The sequence below is a fragment of the Podarcis bocagei genome, assembly GCF_964188305.1.
Source record: "Podarcis bocagei genome assembly, chromosome: 15".
Taxonomy (NCBI): Eukaryota; Metazoa; Chordata; class Lepidosauria; order Squamata; family Lacertidae; genus Podarcis; species Podarcis bocagei.
In genome coordinates, this window is record NC_138141.1 from 39307436 (window position 1) to 39327735 (window position 20300).

General features: G+C 43.8%; 1 protein-coding gene across 6 annotated transcripts; it reads right to left on the minus strand.

The window, feature by feature from the left end:
* Positions 1-6316: 6316 nt before the first annotated feature.
* SRSF1 (serine and arginine rich splicing factor 1) lies at positions 6317-19856 on the minus strand. Of its 6 annotated transcripts, XR_014002594.1 has the most exons (6): positions 18371-19832; positions 13885-14069; positions 13216-13388; positions 11062-12944; positions 10573-10830; positions 6317-7123 (listed from the first exon to the last, which is right to left on the minus strand). XR_014002594.1 is itself a non-coding variant. In XM_081173205.1 (4 exons), exons 1-4 carry the CDS (start codon positions 18562-18564, stop codon positions 12301-12303), a joined length of 591 nt encoding a protein of 196 aa, XP_081029331.1. In that variant the 5' UTR covers positions 18565-19856; the 3' UTR covers positions 10898-12300. The 6 variants fall into 6 exon arrangements, 2 of the variants coding, with proteins under 2 accessions (XP_081029331.1, XP_081029330.1); XR_014002593.1 differs by lacking the exon at positions 10573-10830; XR_014002595.1 differs by lacking the exons at positions 6317-7123; positions 10573-10830 and having other exon boundaries at positions 10898-11399; positions 12220-12339; positions 18371-19850.
* Positions 19857-20300: the final 444 nt, after the last annotated feature.

Here is a 20300-nt window from a genome sequence, read left to right on the forward strand (position 1 = left end):
GATCAGGTTTCTTTGTGCACAGTTCCTACTTCCTTGTATCTAGTCAAGAAAACAGCACTCCTCTAGTAACAACTTTGTCGTTGTTGTTGCTTAATGTTAAATAAAACCACTTTAAATCTAGGTACAAATAAGAAGCAACATCTAGATGCCTACTCCAATCATTTACAAAAGAGCGGCTGGGGTGCGCATGTCTGATTTTAAAAGCAAAAGGCATGAGGAGTGCCAAAATCATGCCTGGAGATTATTTCCCTTTAAACTGGACCCCAGCCTGAGCAATGAGCAGAGAATGTAGCTTAGGAGCAGAGCACACGCGTTGCAGGGGGGTCCTGGAAACCTCCAGGTTAAAAGGTGCCTGAAACAGCTGTTGGAGCACCAGACAGGGCAGTGTGAGTGGATCCCCTGCACAGGGCGCTGAGCCGAGGAGATGCAAAATCAAAAACAGCTATATTTATACAGGTACCTACTCAGTTACAGGCATCCCCTCATTTGCACACGTTCAGTATGTGCGTGACCACGCATATGTGTATTGCACCAAACCTGGAATTGACCCAATGGAATGTGGGTAGAACCGGGTGTTTGCAGGTTTTTCCAGCTGTGTTTCAAATATCTGCGATTTCACTTAAACACGCAGTGCTTTAAAATGTAACTCCTACATAAATTGGAAGTTGTCTGTATTGTGAAAATAAGAAATATGGGGGGAGGGGTGGCACCAAAGTTTGTCCTTGCTCAGGGAGACAGATTACCAAAATCGGCCCCCAGCCAATGGAAAAATACCTCTGCATGATGCCCTGGGAAACCACTGCCAGTAAGGACAATTGTGGAACCTTCAATGTGGGGTTCTGTAGGGCTCAATACTATACCCAACGTTGTTTAACATCTACATGAAACCACTGGGTGGGGTTATCCTGAGGTTTGGAGTACAGTGTTACCTCGGGTTACATACGCTTCAGGTTACATACACTTCAGGTTACAGACTCTGCTAACCCAGAAATAGTGCTTCAGGTTAAGAACTTTGCTTCAGGATGAGAACAGAAATCGTGCTCCGGCGGTGCAGCGGCAGGCCCCATTAGCTAAAGTGGTGTTTCAGGTTAAGAACAGTTTCAGGTTAAGAACGGACCTCCGGAACGAATTAAGTACTTAACCTGAGGTAACACTGTACATTGTCAGCAGTATGCTGATGACACTTGGCTCTATTTCTGCTTTACATCTGCAGGTGAGGCAGTGGAAGTGCTGGACCAGTATCTTGCCTTGGAAATGGACTGGATGGGAGCCAACAAACTGAAACTCAATCCAGAAAGACTGAAGCCCCGTTCCTGGATGATTCCCTAGACTGGATGGGTGGGAGATTGCCTGCTCTTGATGGGGTTACGTACACTGAAGGAGCAGGTTCATAGCTTGGGGGTACTCCTGGATCCTTTGCTGTTGCTTGAAGCTCAGGCGGCCTCAGTGGTCTGGAGTGCCTTTCATTAGCTTTGACTGGTGGCCCAGCTACGCCCCTATCTGGACAAGGATAGCCTAACTTTTGTTATCTATGCTCTGGTAACTTCAAGGTTAGATTACTGTAATGTGTTATACATTGGGCTGCCTCTGAAGACGGTTTGGAAACTTCAGCTAGTGCAGAATTCAGTGGCCAGGTTACTTACCAGAGCAAGACACTTTGAGCCTATTAAACCAATTCTGGTCCGACTGCACTGGATGCCAATTGGTTACCTGGTCCAAATCAAAGTGCTGGTTTTTGACTAATAAAGCCTTAAACAGCTCAGGACCACAATACCTCAAGGACTGCCTCTTTTCATATGAACCGACCTGGACCCCGAGATCATCTTCTGAGACCCTTCTTCGTGTGCCTACTCCTTGAAAGGTCCAGAGGGTGTATTTGTGGTACGACAAGGTAAAAATCCATAAGGCTTTTAAGAACCATATTGTCAGGAAAGCAGTGTTTAATGTCTGGATAAAATACAAAGACTTATTAGAAAACAAGACCCCAAGGTGGCTGTCACCAATGGAAGCCAAGGCTCAGAAAAGACTCAATATGGAGGCCAAATGGCCGAAATATTGGGAAATACTAGAAAGAGAAGGAGATACTTGGAGATTGCAGAGTTTTGAGAAATTAAAGGACAAAGTGCGAGATTGGTTACATTATGCTCAGATCAGGGAGGTTTTTAATCTGGATAAAAAAACAGGTTTCCAGGTGGAAAAATCGAAATTAGAAACAGAACTGTTAGAACCTAAGACTAAGGTACTTTCAAAAATGTATAACTTGCTGTTGAAATGGAATACTCAGGATGAAACAGTTAAATCAGCTATGATAAAATGGGCACAGGACATTGGGCACAATATTATGTTTGCTGACTGGGAAAAGTTATGGACCACCGGAGTGAGGTTCACGGCATGCAATGCCTTGAAAGAAAACATTATGAAAATGATATACAGGTGGTACATGACCCCAGTCAAGCTTGCAAAAATATATCATTTGCCCGACAATAAATGTTGGAAATGTAAGGGAACTGAAGGAACATTCTTTCACCTCTGGTGGACATGCCCAAGGGTTAAGGCTTTCTGGGAAATGATCTATAATGAGTTAAAAAAGTTATTTAAGTATACCTTCCTTAAGAAACCAGAGGCCTTCTTTTTGGGCATTGTCGGCCAAGGGGTGTTAAAGAAGGATAGAACTTTCTTTATGTATGCAACAACAGCAGCAAGAATACTCATCGCAAAGCACTGGAAGACACAGGATTTGCCCACTCTGGAAGAATGGCAGACACAACTGATAGACTACATGGAGCTGGCTGAAATGACTGGCAGAATTCGAGACCTGGGAGAAGAGTCGGTGGAAGAGGACTGGGAAAAATTTAAAGACTATTTACAAAAACATTATAAGCTGTATGAATGTTAAGAGAATGCACGATAGAAAGTAACATGGCTTCAGCAATTTAGTTGTAAGATGTATGAGAATAAGTGATGTTTAAGAAAATGATGAAATTTGAAATAATATTATGTTTAAGCTAAGCAGTTCAGTATATGATAAAAATATTTAAAGTTTGGGACATAATATTTGAGAACTACAAAATAAGAACTGAAATAAGGTAATAAATTGCTGTCTATAATTATATGACTGAGAACGCAGGAAAGGGTGATGTGAGGAAGTCCAAAGATTATGAAAATATGATTTATGGATAATTGTTTTTTGTTGTATTCTTTTTTTCATTCTATGTCTATTTTCTAATTTTTCTTTGTTTTTTCTGTTTGTTGTATGGTGATGGTATTATATATGTTTGGTGGTTTGTTCTTTGTTTAAAATTTGCAATAAATATCTTAAAAAAAAAAAAGGTCCAGAGGGTGCAACACGAGAACGGGGCCTTCTCTGCAGTGGCTCCCCCTCTGTGGAATGCTCTCCCCAGGGAAGTTTGCCTGGCGCCTTCATTATACACCTTTAGGCGCCACTCAAAAATGTTCCTTTTTAACCAGGTCTTTTGTTGATTTGACTGACATCCTATGCCCTTTTAAAATGTGGACGGGTTTCTTTGGGTGGGGGTTATTGGGTTGTTTTATTTTGATTATGTCTTTCGTGGTTCTATATTTTGATTTTATTCTGTGAACCACCGGTATAGGGTGGTATATAAATTCAATCAATCAATCCAAATAATAATAATAATAATAATAATAATAATAATAATAATAATAATAATAATAATAATAGTGAATTAGTTCTGTTCCTAATAACAGGCAGCTTGTAGTCAAGAGAGGACTGGAAGGGGCTTACTTTTAATGATGGAGGTAACATTTCTCTGTAGTTGGAAAGCATCCTTGCCTGAAACTCTGGAAAGTTACTTCCAGTTCTAGGCAAGAGCCAATTCTGCTGTGTGCCTCTGCAAGAGCAACTGAGTGATCCAATCCCCTGTGCGCCAGAGGGTTTTCTCTCTCTCCAGAATTCCATGAATCTAGAGAAATGGGAGAGCCACCCACTGTTCTGAGAGGCAGCAGGCTGCCTCTTCTGTGGGTACAGAGATTTCCAATATTTATTTCATGCCGTCCACCTCCAGTGCTCCCCGCAGCATGTTCAGCAGGAAGGGATGATGGCACATCGCCACATTGCAGCCCGAGACGCAACGGGATTCCAATCTGCATGCTCTGCGAGTGCCTGAAGAGTTATTGGAAAGAAAAAGGGCCTGTTTGAAAAGGGCCTACCATTGTCAGAATCAAGCACTATGTGTAGGCCGCTCCAATAGAAAACAGGCATTTGCTCAGAAATCTAAAAGCATAAACAGAGTGATTTATGAAGGAACAATGGTGGGTGGGTGGGGAAATGGCCCCGACAGACCTTAAAAGAAAAAACAAGAAAAAACCAGGATGGAATCTAAAGAGCAGTTCCTATATTCCTAAGTTGGAAGCAGAGGTAGAAGAGTAAGAATGCAAGCAAATGTGGACTTGTTTTTAAAACTTGCTTTTTCTAAGACCCAAAAGCAACTTCCACTGAAATCCACACACAATATATGCATCTTAGCATGCATGTGTGCACATGCACAAGGCTTGGCCCAGGTTTTGAAGGAACCCACACAAATGCCCTCCTTGCTACATCAGTGTGCCCCTGGTCTTTTCTTAGAATGCAAGCAAGAGGTAGCAGCAAGTTAGTGGAGCAGTTTTAAAATTCACAACAATGCCCTGAGCAATGCTATGTTTGTTCTTAGGGGGAATTTACCAGATCACAGTTTAAAGGACAGCTCAGGGGAAGCATCAGTCTTGAACCTACTGGGGAGGGAGTCCTGGAACCTGCCTGGGGAGGCAGAGTAGTCTTGTCTGCTTTCCAGCAGACAGCGGTACAATCATTGTCTTACCTTCTGGCTCATGTTCCAAGATAACCATGCCAAAATGCAGCTGCAGCATACTTCTTTGCAATTGGAAAGTATCATCTTGTCTACACCACTTTAAAGTGGTGCCTCCCCAGAAACGTCCCTGCAAGTAGGAAGGCTAGCACTTCAGGGATAAAGGTTGTGGCTCAGCCTGCCCTGCTGCAAAAGCAGGTTATCTGCACTATTTTCTTAGGTTCATACAATACTCCCAATGTTGAACCAGTCCTCAGCATAAAGAATAAAGCATTTTTAATGCATCTTTTGGGATAAAACAACTCTAAAAAATGAAACGAAAACTTTTGGTTGTTTTTAATATGGACTTAAGAGCAAACACTTGTGAGAGTGAAGGACTTGCAGTAAGATGGGATTCATCCATCCCTAGCATGAACCCAGAGTTGCAGACGGACTGAAGGCCTAACAGAAAAACAGATCTTCAACTGGTTTGTTGTAAACAATAATGAAAGGCTTTCCAGGAAAAGCGGGTACTGTGGCTTTTGAGACATTTGCACAAGTCTAGCATAACTTGTTGACTCTAACAAACCGCCCTTAAAAAACACCCCTCTTGTTCCGAAAGTGGTTTCCATATGTGCCGTTGAAGACCCATCGAGGAACGTTTGCTTGGGGCGCAAGAAACTGGTTGTGATGTTAGGGGCAGGGGCGTAGCTCAGTGACAACCATCTGCTTTGCAGAGACACCCCTGCTTCAGTTGCCAGTATCTCTAAATTAGATGGGGAGAGAAGCCTGCCTTCAATCTTGGCGAGCCAAACAATACTGAGCTACATGGACCATTGGTCTGACCTCGGTGTAAGGAGGTTTTCTGCAGTCAAGGGTTCTTTGGATCTTTGAAACAGAATTCAAGGGTGCAAGCAGTATTACAGAACATCGCACACTTTTCAGAACTAAGGTCAGGTGTCCCTGCATTGCACTCAGTTCCTCAGCAGTGCAGCTATTAAATTGACATGGAGCCCATACGTTAAGCAAGAACCAAGGGGGAGGGGGTGTAATTCATCCAGTAAACACGTGCAGAAGTCACTAGAAATTAAGCCATTGCTCATTTTTGCAGGAGTCAAGGCTTGCAAAGTGTGAAAAAGGATTGCCAGAAAGGGTGATTTAGCACCGTGGGAATGTGAATGCCATCTCAAGAGTCCAATGGCACAGCTCATTAAGAGCCGTTTTAGAGCATTTTCCCAAGTCTTTGAATTGTGCAGCTTTTCAAAATATGTCGTTTTAGGGCCCCAGTGATTTTTACTTAATTCAGTTGCTGTACTATTTTCAACGGACTAGTTCCAAAGCTAAATGACCACAGCTGGGGAAGAGGAAGTACTTGGTCCTTGTTTGTGACATGATGAAATTCCGGTGCATGGCACTGTCCTTTATGAAATGCTTTAAATACAATTATTTAGGACCTCCAATACATAGGCCTCAGGACCTAGAGTTGCAAAGGAAATCAAGAGCCACAAGTATGGTAGTAATGGAAGTAAATTCAACTTTTATAAATGCTTCAGATCACAAGATTTGTGAGTTGCGAGGGCATAGAAAACAAGAACTGGACATGGATTTTAGGAGTCCTGTGTTCAAGTCCTGTCTCTGCCAAATTCTGTATGTGACCTCTGACAAAGGATTTGTATTCAGTAGGTTCAGCAGTATGCTGAACTTCCCTTCCCTTACTTGAGGGAAGTAAGAGTGTGTGCATGTCTGGAATGGTGGATATGCTTAACAACTTGCACACTGTCAGGTTGTGACTAGTTGAGTCTGAGTACATTGCAGTGCCTGGGTGCTCAGAGATCTGGTGTTGCTTATGTCGTTTGTATGCTGCTTACTGGCTACAGAGATGGCTCTTGAACAAAAATGCCATCAGCCATTGGCAATTTGAGGTCTCTATGAAAATGTTAATGCCAACTACATTTGAAAATCAAAAAAGGCCAATCTGCACCCACCCCATTTTGAGAGGAATCGCATCCAGCAGGGTTCAACAGTCCTCAGTCGCTGCAATACCTAAATGCCCTCTTCCCCTTTGGTGGATATGGAATCCAGGAAATACAATGGCAGTGATGCTGAAGGAATTCTATGCTAAAGCTTGCCAGGCCGTGATCCAGCAAACAAAAACGGGTCTCCTCCTCTCCCGTGTACTGCTGAACTGTTCTGCAAGGGCCTGAAAACATTCAAGGAGGAAAAGGGTTGTCTTTTGGATAGGCAAGCCTCTAGGAATCCTCTCCTGGCTCCAAGTTCAAATCATCCACCAGCAGGGCTCCAAGTCTGCATGCCTCAGTCATCTGTTAACAGAAACGATATGCAAACTAATTGCAGCCAGAGAGTTCATGTTTCATTTCCTGGTTTTACCGATTTATTTTTTTTCTACATTTTTATGAGCAGCAAGTAGAAAACAGAATCAAAGAGATTACCAAAAAGCAGCACACATTTTTAAAAGTAAGAGGGCAATCCTGGAGTCCATTTACCTCTAGCACACACAATTTTATTCTCTGAACTAAAAAAAGGGGCAGATCATACACTAACATTTAATGCACTTAAAAAGCTAATGTAACCATGTTGGTTCGTAAAAACCAGTTCAGCCATACCTTTATTGGGACCTATGAAAATGTGGCAGAAGCGAAGCTTTTGAGCTCTCCTGACGAAGTGTCTTGGACATCTTGAAAGCTCGTCACATTTTTGCAGGTCCCAATAAAAAGCATTGCTCAACCGTGGATTCTGAAGTTTCATGCTGGGGTGGGGGGACGACACCTGTGGCCCTCCAGATGTTGGACTTCAGATCCCACCAGCCCCAGCCGGCATGGGTCAGGGAAGGGAGTTGCAGCCATGCAACATCTGGAGGGTCACAGGTCTTCTCCACCTCGCAAACTTCTTTACCAGCCTGTTAAAACCTCCCCACTGCACCCTTCCCACACTTTGCCACTTTCCAACTGCAGCAACCAAAGGATTACTTGCCCAACCCAGGTGCCAATCACATTGCTGATACTAGTCAAACCTCTGCCCCTCTTTCTCCTCTGATGCCCTCTAGAGCCCCAGCCTCCCAAATACTTGCACAGCTGTTAGTTGCAGCAGCCCTGGCTATAAGCTCTGCAGGCATTGGGTGGAGGCAGCTCAGAGACCAGGGGCGGCAGCAGTAGCTGCCTGGAAGATTCCCAAGGAGAGGGGAGAGAGGTGGCTAAGGGAGCACTGCACAAGGGAGGGTGCTTGAAAAAGCGTGAGGCTGCCAGCTCGGCAGGCAAGGGGTGACATAACTGGGCTCCTGGGCCCCACAAGGGTGCCACAGAGAGAATGTAGTTGTTTAAGGGAGCCGTGGACTCAGAAAGGTTGAAAACCACTGGCTTATGGCCAAAGGTCTTCACAAGGATATTCTGTGGTCAGGATCTGGCAAATAATCTGACACTGCAACCCCCTGGTTCTACCAGATGCAATTATGCATATCACTGAGAGGTTCATCCACTGCGGCCATTGGAGTGGTATTATATACTCCTGTTTTTACTTTGAATTATTTTTTGTTTGTTTGTTTTACCATGAGGTTCCAGGGTGGATGAAAATTTTAAATACAATAATGCAAGTTCTGCTTGCATTAATAAGACTCTCTCTCCTACCCATGCTCACCCCAAAATCTGCTAGTCTCTCCAAGCCCCCTGGAGATTTTGAGGCTGAACAACAGGCTGCTCAGTGGAGCAAAAGTTAAGCTGCAAAAGCAGAACGGCAGCATTGGATTTAACTGAAAGGCGTTTCCTTTCCATCCTACGCAAATGATAATTCTGATCGCTACCTACTAATTACTGCTTCTGACAACTGGGCCCTTTGTCACCCCACATGTGCAAACACATTAGTGTAAGAGATAAGTTTCTGGAGTGCAGGTGGGATTCAGGCAAGAGCTGAACTTTTAAGTGTGCAGAATTGTATTCCTTAAACCAGGAATAACCAATAAGGTGCCCTTCAGCTGTGGGGATCCACTTCCCATCAGCCCCAGCTAACATGGTCAGAAGAAAGGGATAATGGAGTAGGCCAGCAACTTCTGGAAGGCTAGGAGATCCCCATTCCTGTTTTACTTGGCTGCAAGGCCCCCAACTGCTAATCCCAACTACAAACATACATTCAGGAGAATTAACCTTTTTATTTATTTTTTGCTTCCAAGTAGTTTCTTGAGAAAAGTGTAGATTCTCTAGTAGTGAATCATGAGAAGTAGCTCCAATAATGGCTAAGAGAAGCCAGAGGCTTCCCCCTACCACAGTATCACTTTGTTTTCCACGAAGCAACTTGATCATATGCCAATTATTGAAGGATCATGTGCCAATTATCGAAGGCTATAATTTGCAGCAAGTGCCGTACTCTAGGGTGTTTGATCCAGCACCAGAAACCTTATGAGGCTGACAATCTTTTGCCGCAAGCTAAGACCCAGGTGTTTTATTATGCAAAGGCAAGTCACATGTTAATTACAGGTCTGGCTTTCCCCCCTGATGAATATTTACCTTTTTCCTTTGTCTTGTTTGTGCCTTTTTAGCCATTACTAAACAAGCGTAGACCTTTTATCATTAGAATCCTGTTTACCTCAGCAAGGCTCAAAGTCTCATCATGCAGCAGTTACCCAAGAAGCTATTTTCATTTTACATTTCTGAGGAAGCTCACTGTTCCTCAGTCATTACAGTTCAAGAGGACTTTACTGGACTTTGAAAAAGCAGCTGTGATGCACAGGGCCTCCCCAGCACCAGTGAAGGCAAAAACCTAAGCACTGCAAATAGGGCACTCCCTCTCTACCTCTTCCGTAATAGCTGTGAGGAAGGTGGAGATACTGACTGGCCCTGACCCAGTAAACTCTATGGCTAAGAGATCTGAACCCAGCCTTTCAGGATCCAATCTTCATCCAATGAGCGACACAATTAAACAGGGGTGAAGAACCACACAAAGGATCCAGTGTCATTCCAGGGCCCTTTGTGTTTGCCTGCTAAAAGGTAACTTTTAGCATTTGATGCATGGCCAAAGAACTTGTTTATACCCTCAGAACTCCCAAGAGACTGGTGCTTATTCTACCTTAAATGGCTTCATCACAATGTAGCCTATCGGATGATTTTGCCAGCACTATTCCTGCCACTCTAGTTAGCATGAACTAGCTGCAAGCACTACATCTTAAGGCACACAGCTTTATAGCAGCTGACGTAGCAAGTACTGGACAACAATAAGGACATCCTCATCACTTCCAGATTAGCAGGAACCAGAGATTGTGTGGTTCACATTATAACACAATGGCTCTTCCTCACCTTACTTAAAAATGCACCCCCTACTCGTCAGCTAATCACTTTTATAGCTGTTAGGTTGCAATACCTTAGTTTTTGAGCATGTGTGTGGAGCGATGGGTGCATCGCTTTACTTGCATACAGGATGTGTCAAGAGCGGTGAGAAGTACTTCCTTGCACAGGGGACGGGTGCTACAGCCCACCACATTTGGAACTAGACTTAATGGCCAGCAAAGTGCAGGGTTGACAGTGTTGAGCCTGGGAGACCAGGATCCATGAGGTGGCCTCAGGCAGATGCTGCCATTTATCTTTCAGGAAAGTACTTTCTTTGGATTAACTTTTAGCCCACAAGTGCGGCCCTTCAAGAGCTCTGAAGTAGGAAGGTAAGGCAATGGAACAGTGAGTCAGCCCACATTCCAAGGTCTATTTACACGAAACTAAAGCACTGGCTTGATAAACTTGTCTTGCCCAATACAGAAGTCAAATAGTCTTACCTTGTTATCCAAAATCTGCACTCACCAACAGTTGTGAGAGCCCTTGAACAATGTTTTCTATCCCACTATAGAGGAGCAGACTACATTGCTTGAACTCCAGCTGCATGACCATGTAGGATCCACGATGCTCAACTTCCAAGAGGGGTCAAACTCAACCCTCTTCACGGCTCACCACTGTTCCCATGGGGTGACAGGGATCCAATGCAAATGAACAGGCCACAAATACCCATTCAGTTCCCAGGCCAAGGAGCTTAAAGGCTGAATTCATTCATCATGGCACAAGACAATGCAAGAGGGCATTATTTAATACAACAGAACCACCATGCACTTTTTTATAAAATTTTATTTTGTCAAAAGAAAAAAAGGCAATAGCCAATTGAAAACCTACTTAATCTTAAGACTCCAATTTCTTTGTCTTTAAATTTAGATAAATGACTTATTGGTTTAACGTTTTTAAACAAACCCCCCCTTTTCCCGTTTAACATTTACCATCTACTCGTGCTGAATCCTTCCAAGGAGAATGCTCCAGCGTACCTCTCCAGGTCCTTGCTTTGCTCCTTTTACCAAAAAATGAAAACTCCATCGTGCATCTTAAGGGCTCCAATCGTCAAAAATAGGAAAAATCTTTGGAATAGCCAATTGAGTTGAATAAAAATCCACACGAATGCGGTTTGGTTGGGGCAGGAATCCACTCCTATGTTCCTGGTAATTTGATCCCGCTCCATGAATCCTTGCAATTGATCCTCCCTATCCTATCCACATTATGATTTGAATCCAATGATCCAGCTCCAAGGATTGGGATCCAGTGAGCCCTCTCCAATCCAAACCTTTATAACCAGCAAAACCAAAAAAAAGGAGGCAAAAAGTTAGATACCGTAATGAAAAATAGGATTTAGGAGAATGATAAGTTATGTCTGCTATTGAATAATAAAGATTGGCATTCATAACTATCAATTCCCCAAGACAAGCTTTTGAATTGTGAAGCTTAGATTTTAGCAATGTTAATTATCTGGAGGAAACATTCTAGTATTTACACAGGGTAACTGATAATGCCAACATATCAATTCCTATATGGCGCTTTACAGGTTTGGTGGTTGAAAAAAGTTTTCTATGAAGTTGCAAATACTTGCTGCTAAAGCTATCCACCTACCGCATATCTAAACTAAAAGCTCATTATTGTACTATCTGGGAGGTAACAAATTTAATTGATGCAAGTCAACTCTCGACTTATCCTGAAGGGGAAGACATGGATTTAAAAAGAATCCCCCATGTTTAAAAACCCCTCCTATAATTGCTTTCATTCTGTTACTTTTAAGATGAAACAGCAATGCTATATCAGTCACACAGAGGACATGCAGATTTTAGCAGTATTGAGGTTATACTTACAGGTTTGAAACAACCTGTACTTTACAGGTGCACTAATGGTTTGCACCTGTAATCAAATGATACATTGCAGTCACTCAGCATACGCCCCCCACCCCCAGAGACTGGAAGAGTTACATGGGTACATTTAGCATTCATTGCATCATGGAAGTTAGAAGATTACAGCTAACTAATGGAACAATGGAGGTGTTGTGTACTAGGCTAGTTTCAGTATAAGGTCAATACTGCCAATTTAATCTGTGACAATAGCACTTGGAGTCATACCATTGCCTCCATTATTGATCTGATCCTCCTCAATCCTCCTTTTGACAATCCTAAAATGATTGACATGTGTTCCACAATCCTTTAATCCAAAGCATTCTTAATCCATCTCTTCAGATATGTCTACAGAAAGACACATGAAAAGGCAAGATAAAAATGTAAACTCCCCCAGAAGAGACAAGTTAAACCACAATTTCCCCCCAACATTCCCAGCTTGTAGAAACCATAGTTGAACAAAGACATTTTATACAGCAATACCATATTGGAAGAGAATATGGGCAGCAAACTACCTAACTAGAGAGAACCCTGCCTAGGACATGGTAAAATACAATTCATCAAAGACATGAGGGAATGTTGATGTTAAGGAGCAAATACTCACTAGGGATATTATACAAGAATGCAATTCAACACTTTAGCCAATTTTGAGTAAAACAGCTTGAATTTTTTTAAAAAAGAAAGACTGTACTGAGTAAAGGAAAACTGCGTACAACATGGAGGGGTTTTCTACAAAAAGGAGCACCATTAAAGATCATTTATGTACGGGAACGTGATCTGCTGTGACGGGGAGAGTAGCGTGGAGATCCTCTGCTTCTTCTCGGGGAATAACTGCGACTTCTGCTGTTGCTTCGGCTACGGCTTCTGCTACGACTACGGCTGCGAGAGCGAGATCTTCCGTAACTCGGACTTCTTGGGCCATCAACTTTAACACGGATGTAGGCAGTTTCTCCCTATCAAATAGACACAACTTTCGATTGAAAGGTCTACGCTTTTGAGCTGTCTTTGCAGGCATGCTGACAGACTGAAGGTCTTTTTACAAGAACCAAGAGGAGTTTCATCACATCTCCCTGCATACCATTCTTAACACGGGATGTCCCAACATGTTTTCAGTATTTGTTAACGCTGCAAATAGAGACTGTGCCTCCTTACCTTCCATCCTATTGCATCCAATTGTAACCCTGTGCATCCAATTCTGGTCAAAACATTAAGTGGAAAACCTACCTCATGAGATCTAAACTTAGTGTTATCCAGTTTTCGTACTGCGTAGGTCATATCTTCTTTCCGTACAAACTCCACGACACCAGTTCCATCTCGGAAAACATCAGCATAACATACATCACCTGCTTCACGCATGTGATCCTTTAAATCCTGCCAGCTTCCACTGGGAGGTAGTCCTGAACAAGAGACAGTTATTTTCAGTTAAATGCTATTAAGCAGAGATTGATGCCATCAGACCTTCATATACTCAAGAAAGAACTGTCTTTGGAGAGGGTCACAAGTAGAAATTCAATTTTTCCAGCAAGTTGCATGTTAACAACACGTTTAAGTACATACATCCAGGTTTCAGGATTTTTGGAAAGTACAAAGGCTTATTGTTTTGTTTTAAAAAGGCAATAGAAGCAGGAAGCTCTAAAAGGCACTAGGGCCCCAAATAACCATTGCAAGCTTGCTTTTGATTTTTTTTTAACAAGACCAAACAACCACTTTAAAAAAAGAAAATGAAAACTAAGCTTTGCAGCATGCCAAATTCTCAGAACTCACTATATACCTGCCCAAAGTTGCAAGCGGAAATACATTTGATACATGCATATGTGTATTATCTTCTTCCTAGATGATCAAGCTGTATTTGAACAAAGAAAGCTGCTTTTCCCAAGTGCACAAATGACTTACCTGATACTATCACTCTGTACTCTGATCGCCTGGATGGGGGTCCATATCTGCCCCTTGGGGCCCCACCACCTCCACCGCCTCCTCCTCCCCTGCCAGTGCCCCGTCCACTTCGAGGAAACTCCACTCGTAGACGATACCCATCATAATCATATCCATCCCGTCCGTAGACTGCATCCTCCGCATCCCTGCAAAAATGGAAGAGAACCACACTGAAGATAGATCAAAGGTTCCTGAGAGCTGGCAGCGCATTGTGCGTTTGTTACTGGGCAGCATGTCACTGCCCCTCCCTTGTTAAGTAAATGCCACTAGCAGTACAGGTCACTATCCTATATAGGCTTGCAGTTGCAAGGGGAGAAACCAACAGTCCTGAGTGACAAAACTTTTCACCTGAGCACAAGTTAGGTTGGAATGGAGTAGCACTAGATCAGTGTTTCCCAAAATTTTGCCTCCAGCTGTTTGGACCACAACTCCCATCATCCCTAGCTACCAGGACCAGTGGTCTGGGATGATGGGAGTTGTAGGCCAAAAAACAGATGGAGACCCAAGTTTGGAAAACCCTGAGCTAGAACTGGGAAGCAAGTAACAGAGCTGTACCCTGTGTCACGCCAAGCATGGAATTTGACCCACTGGTGGGGGTTTGAGAAGGAAAAGCAAAGCAAAGGTAGGTGGAACGAGGAAGCAACTCATACAAGGGATTCCAGCCTAAACACACAGTGGTATATAGACAGGTAGAGGGAAAGGCTGGATAAAATCAAAATCAAGCAAGTGCCTGAGTTTATGCATTGTGGAGCCTTTTATATTTGCATGTGCTCTGCCAATGCACGAAGGAACCAGACCACCACAATAGAACAGGAACTAAAACCTTGTTAATTACTTAAAATAATGTTACTTTTATGTAAAACAAAGACATGATTTTAAGTCATTAACAAGATTTTAGTAACATGTACTGAGCTGTATCCCAACTAAATCATTGTGAACTTTTCCTTCCTTCCCTCCCTGCCCCCTTCTCTGGCACAGTCCCAAATCTGTTCTGAATCATTAGGGGAAGCCACAGAGCAGATGGGAGAGCTTGTGGGGTGAGAAAATGGGAGGGGAGGTTTGTCCACAATGATTTAGCTGAATACTAGCCACTACTTTTATAAGAAAACTACTTGCCATATATGCATGCTCTTGTTAAAAAACCAGAACGAACAGTACAAAAAATAAGAAATGAACTTTTAAAGTTCTGCAACTCTATGTACACTTACAAGTTAGTAAACTGAACTCCACAGTCCTACATACACAGAATGAACTGAAAGAATTCTGAGCTGACCACTAGACTTCAAGTGAGGTGTTTACAGAGACTGCTTATAGTTGAAGTAGCACCTCAGGAAGATGGTCACTCTAATCCTCTCTTCAGTGTTAATAATTCAATTTGTAGTATGAAATGCTAGTTTGGAATTATTCTACTGCATTGTGCACAACTTGTAGATCAGCTCTCTCTGTCTTAAGATTCTGCTGTATAGCCATGTTGGGATGTGTGTACAAAAAGCCTTGAGTTGTGGGATTCCATGTAGAAAAATCAATAAAACTATGAAAGTTCTCTTGAGTCTCAAGAGAGAGGCAGTGAATGATGTCTGCCTACACCAGTACCCAGGGCTTGCACCACTCTTGGGGAATTTCCAGGTCCCTCCCCTAAATTTTTATTCATAAGAAAAATATTTTACCCTTTTACACAGAGATGCACAGGAAAGCATGCAAATTGTGTTTTTTTTTTACCAAACTGCTCACAAATACAGTGGTGCCCCGCAAGACGAATGCCTCGCAAGACGAAAGGGTTTTGCGTTTTTTGAGTCGTTCCGCAAGACGAATTTCCCTATGGGCTTGCTTCGCAAGACGAAACATCTTGTGAGTTCTTGCGAGTTTGTTTCCTTTTTCTTAAAGCCGCTAAGCTGTTAATAGCCGCTAAGCCGCTAATAGCCGTGCTTTGCAAGATGAAAAAACCGCAAGACGAAGAGACTCGCGGAACGCATTAATTTCGTCTTGCGAGGCACCACTGTATGTAATATGTTGTAATCTTCTATGCATTCAAAAGCATTGGGACAATTGATAAAAACAGGAGAAAACAGAGGCAATGAAGAACAGCCCCACAAATTCTGAAAAGTTGTGAAAGTGGAAATTTCCACAGGCATAGTTTCTCCCAAATAAAACCTCATTTTATACACAAAAAGTTGTAGTATAGAGGTTCTGTCTGCCCTTGAGACATAAGAAGCAATACAAAATTAATTTTAAAAATGGGTGGGTCCTACTTTTAAGTTGTAGTTTGTGTCTTTAGCAAAAACCTACTCTGCATTTCAGCAGAAGCTTCTAAGGTGGCTAGCAATAAAGTTTAAGAATAATTGTGATGACATTTGGCTGTAAGCCAATACAAGCTTTTGTAACATTGTTTTAAAAAGAGCAATTAATTAACACAATGCTACACATACACAGTGAAGCATGAAATTTCATCCACTAAAAGCCTGGGAGTTAAACATGAATTTTGGGGCAAAAAGGCTTGAAGACAACTGGCTTAGGAAAACATGCTTCCAAGCAAGCACTCACAGGATCATTCCATTTTTATTTCATTTAATACCTGCAACCCACCTTCCTTTCCTGAAGCAACAAACAAGAAAATAAACAACAGTGTCAAATCCTATGAATGCATAGTAAAGATTTATATGGGACTGCATATTACTACATTTTAATTCCTCCATATCTCCAAGGCTGTCTGAGCATTGCACAACAACCCTGTGAGGCAGGTCAGGCTGAGTAATAGTAAAAAAAAGCTGACAGTGATAGCCCAGTGGGCTTCATGGGGTTGTGTGGGGATATAAATCATTTATCCTTTACAACCACCCTGCAAGGTACATCAAGCTGACAGCATGTGACTAGCTCAAGGATCTTGGGAGCCAGTCACAGTATATCAGCATAGCCTCCTAGCAGGGCTACTACAAGGAAATGATTCAACCTTTAAAGCATATGAAGTGGCCTTTGGCACTCTCATTTTCTCTGCCTAACCTATCTAACAGGGTTGGTGCAAGAACTGACAAAGAGGTATGGGTTTTGGATTGGTTAGATATGCAGAGCACTTATGAAGGCCAGGATAAATTATCTAGAAGAAATAAACGTTTTCTAAGTACAGCTCTGCTAGCTATAAACACACTCTCTCCCCATCACCCAAAGCCTTAGGGTCCTTGGGCCAGCGTGTTTATCTCAGCCTGACCTACCCCACAGGATTGTTGTGAAGACAAAAAGAAAGATATATAAAAACCTTTGAATTTGTTAGTTGTCCAGAGACTGATTGAGCTAAGAAAGTAGGGGGGAAAGAAACAACCACCACAGGCTGCAACTTTAACTTCACTTACCTGGAGGTAAGCCCTACTGAATTCAACTGTTACTTACTTTCTGAAAAGTAATGATTTAGGATCCTGTTTTTAAACAAGTACACAAAATTGGCTATGCCCAATTTTAGTCCTACTCAAAGAGTAGACCTACTGGTTTGTATCCTCAGAGTGGATCCATTGAAAATAAGGGTCACAACTTGTTTATTTAAAAGCATTTAAAATCCGTTCAATATTTTTAAAAACTAAGTGGTGTGTACCCCATAAACAAACAATACATCATTAAAACGTTAAACAAAAACACAGCCTAACACAAATAAAACAGCTGTATTAAAAACATACATATAAAAAGCATGTAAAACAGAAATCCCAAGGATTCAAACATGTAAAGAAACAGAGCCCAATCTTATGGACTCGTGCCTCCAGGTTTCAATTCTACTCTTGAATAAAAGTGTGATACAACCCAATGGTTCTAATTGGCCGCCTGCCTCCCAGTCCTACTCAAGAGCAGACTATTGAAATCAGTGGCCTTTACGCTGGATTTTTATAAAACATTGGGGAAATCGCTTTACCCCCCCCCCACTTAAAAATAACCACCACCTAGCCAAAAACCACGTAGAAAAATGTGCGCCTTGTAGGAAAAACCGCACCGGAGTGCTCATCCGTTTCCACGGCGCATTTCCAACTGCGGGTGGCACCCAACGCCCAGCCCTACTCTCGAGTTGGCCCGCTGAAGTTAACGGGCGCAAATAACTTGGGCCCGCGGGATATAACCCAGCGCGGCTGTTTTTCTTTACATGACGTCGAGATTCCTTCGCCCCGAGCGTGCAACACGAGGCAGAAGCGGTGTGTTAAGAGGAACGTGCGCACGAGGCAGGATTCGCGCTAAGGAAGCCGTTCCGAGTTTCGCATTCCGCGGCTGCGGGCGGCATGCAAGCGCCGAAAGAGCCAAATCCTCCCCCCCCCCCGGAGTCAACGATGGCAGCCGAAGTCGGGCCCATGGATTTCGTGGGGCCTACTCTCGAGTGCAACCCGCGGCGGGTTCCTGAAGACGGATCTCTTCAGCCGACACTCTCCCTCCCCTCCTCCTCCCGCCCCCGAAGCAGCCCCTCGCCCGCCCTTCCCACCTGGGGTCCTCGAACTCGACGAAGGCGAACGGCGGGCCCCCGCGGCGGTTCTTGAGGTCGATGTCCCGGATGGCGCCGTACTTGTAGAAGACGTCCTCGATGTCCTTGGTGCGGATGTCCGGCGGCAGGTTCCCCACGTAGATGCGGCAGTCGTTGTTCCCGGCCGGGCCGCGGATCACGCCGCCACCAGACATAGCGAGGTCGGCAATGGTTGCGGTTGGGTGGTGGGCGCGTGTGAGGGAAGAAAAATGGAAGACGGAGCCGACGAAGAGGCCCGGGAGCGGGTGGGAAAAGGGCAGGTGGAGATTTATAGGGGCATATATTTTAAAAAGGAGCTGAGGTAAAATTGTTTTTTAAAAAAAGAGAGAAGGGAGGAAAAGGCGGGAGAGGAAAAGCAAGGAAGGTGGTGGCGGCGGCGTTAGTCGTGGCGGCAGCAGCGGTAGTAGCAGCAGCGAGGCGCCTCCTCCTCTTTTCGTTCCCACTCTTTGCAGCCGCCACAAAATGGCGCCCGCCTCACGCGGCCCTACCTGCCCTGCGCAAGGATCCTCCCGCGCCGCCTCGACGTCACACTTTGCTCGCTGGGAGGCGGGCCGTGGAGACACTCACGTTTATGCTTGCCGTTCGCTACATCCGCCTTCGAAGGCCGCATGCGCCGAACCTAATCCCCCCCTTTCGAGTAAGGAGAAAAAAGTAGTCCCGGCTTATTTCTGTTGGAGGCTACGAGGAGAGGTTGGCGCACGTTTGTTTTAACGAGGCGGTGAGGGAAAAGCGGAACGACTTGTTATTTTTTAAGCCGTGCGGAGCGAAGGCGCTTCCGTTAGCCCTCAAGCGGTGCGGACCGTTAAAAGCACTTGCGAAGAAGATCCGGAGGGAGATGAGCTTCCCCCACAATGCAACACGCGTGAGAGGGCCTTGGCGCCAAGGAAAGGAATAGTCCCACAATGCCGAGCGGTTGGCCAATGGGGCGTGAGGGCAGAGGAGAATAGACGGCAAACAAAAAACAAAAACCCGCCCCAGTAGACCTAACAGAAAAACTGTTAGATGTAAGACTAAGGGCAGGTGCATCTATTACCATAGTCCCCGCCTCGTCCCTTTCATGTAGACCTGGATATTGAAGTGGTACACTACACGTGTAACGTGTGAATGAGATAAACCAGTGTTCAAATGCCCATTTATCAGTGGCACTGCGAGTGCTCCAGTTGGAGAACATAGGCGCCATAGGCTTTGAAGAAGCACGAACGCAGGACGAAAGGGAGAAACGTTCTTAGAGGAAGGCACGTTTGGCAAACCCTCACCGTGATCAACTCCTGCCTGGAAACCTATGTCCCCACTGTGGAAGGACCTGCGGATCCAGAATTGACCTCCGCAGTCACTTAATGGACACACCGTTAAGACCATATTCATGGAAGACAATCTTACTCAGCTAGGAGGGATCTCCGAAGAAGAGATCAGTGGCACAAGTTGTTGCAAATAGATTATCGCTTCCTCGTGCTGCAGGGGTTATGTGACTAACCCCGAGGTTTTCAGCCTTTTATTATTTATTTATTAAATTTGTATATCGCCCTATACCTGCAGTTTTCAGGGTGGTTCACAACATGAAACTACAATATAAAAAACACAATGTGGTGCCCTGCCGATGTTTCGGACTCGCATCAGCTGCTGGCATAGCCAATGGTCAGGGATGTGAGTTGTAGTGTAAAACATCTGGCAGCAACAGGTTAGGGGAGCCTATTTATTTTATTTATTTATCACATTTATATACCACCTTTTCCTCCAAGGAATTCAAGGTGGTGTACATGGTTCTCCCCTCCCTGTTTTATCCTGAGAATTAGGTTAAGCTGAGAGCAGTGACTGGCTCAAAGTCACCCACTGAGCTTGGGAGGGGAGGTTATATATTATTTATTATTATTATTATTATTTACATATGTAT

Coding starts and splice junctions, on each gene's coding strand:
- SRSF1 (XM_081173204.1), bottom strand. CDS start 18,564: ATGTCTGGTGGCGGCGTGATCCGCGGCCCGGCCGGGAACAACGACTGC. Junction 14,070..18,370: donor GTCGAGTTCGAGGACCCCAG/GTGGGAAGGGCG, acceptor CCATTTTTGCAG/GGATGCGGAGGATGCAGTCT. Junction 12,945..13,215: donor CTAAGTTTAGATCTCATGAG/GTAGGTTTTCCA, acceptor TCTATTTGATAG/GGAGAAACTGCCTACATCCG.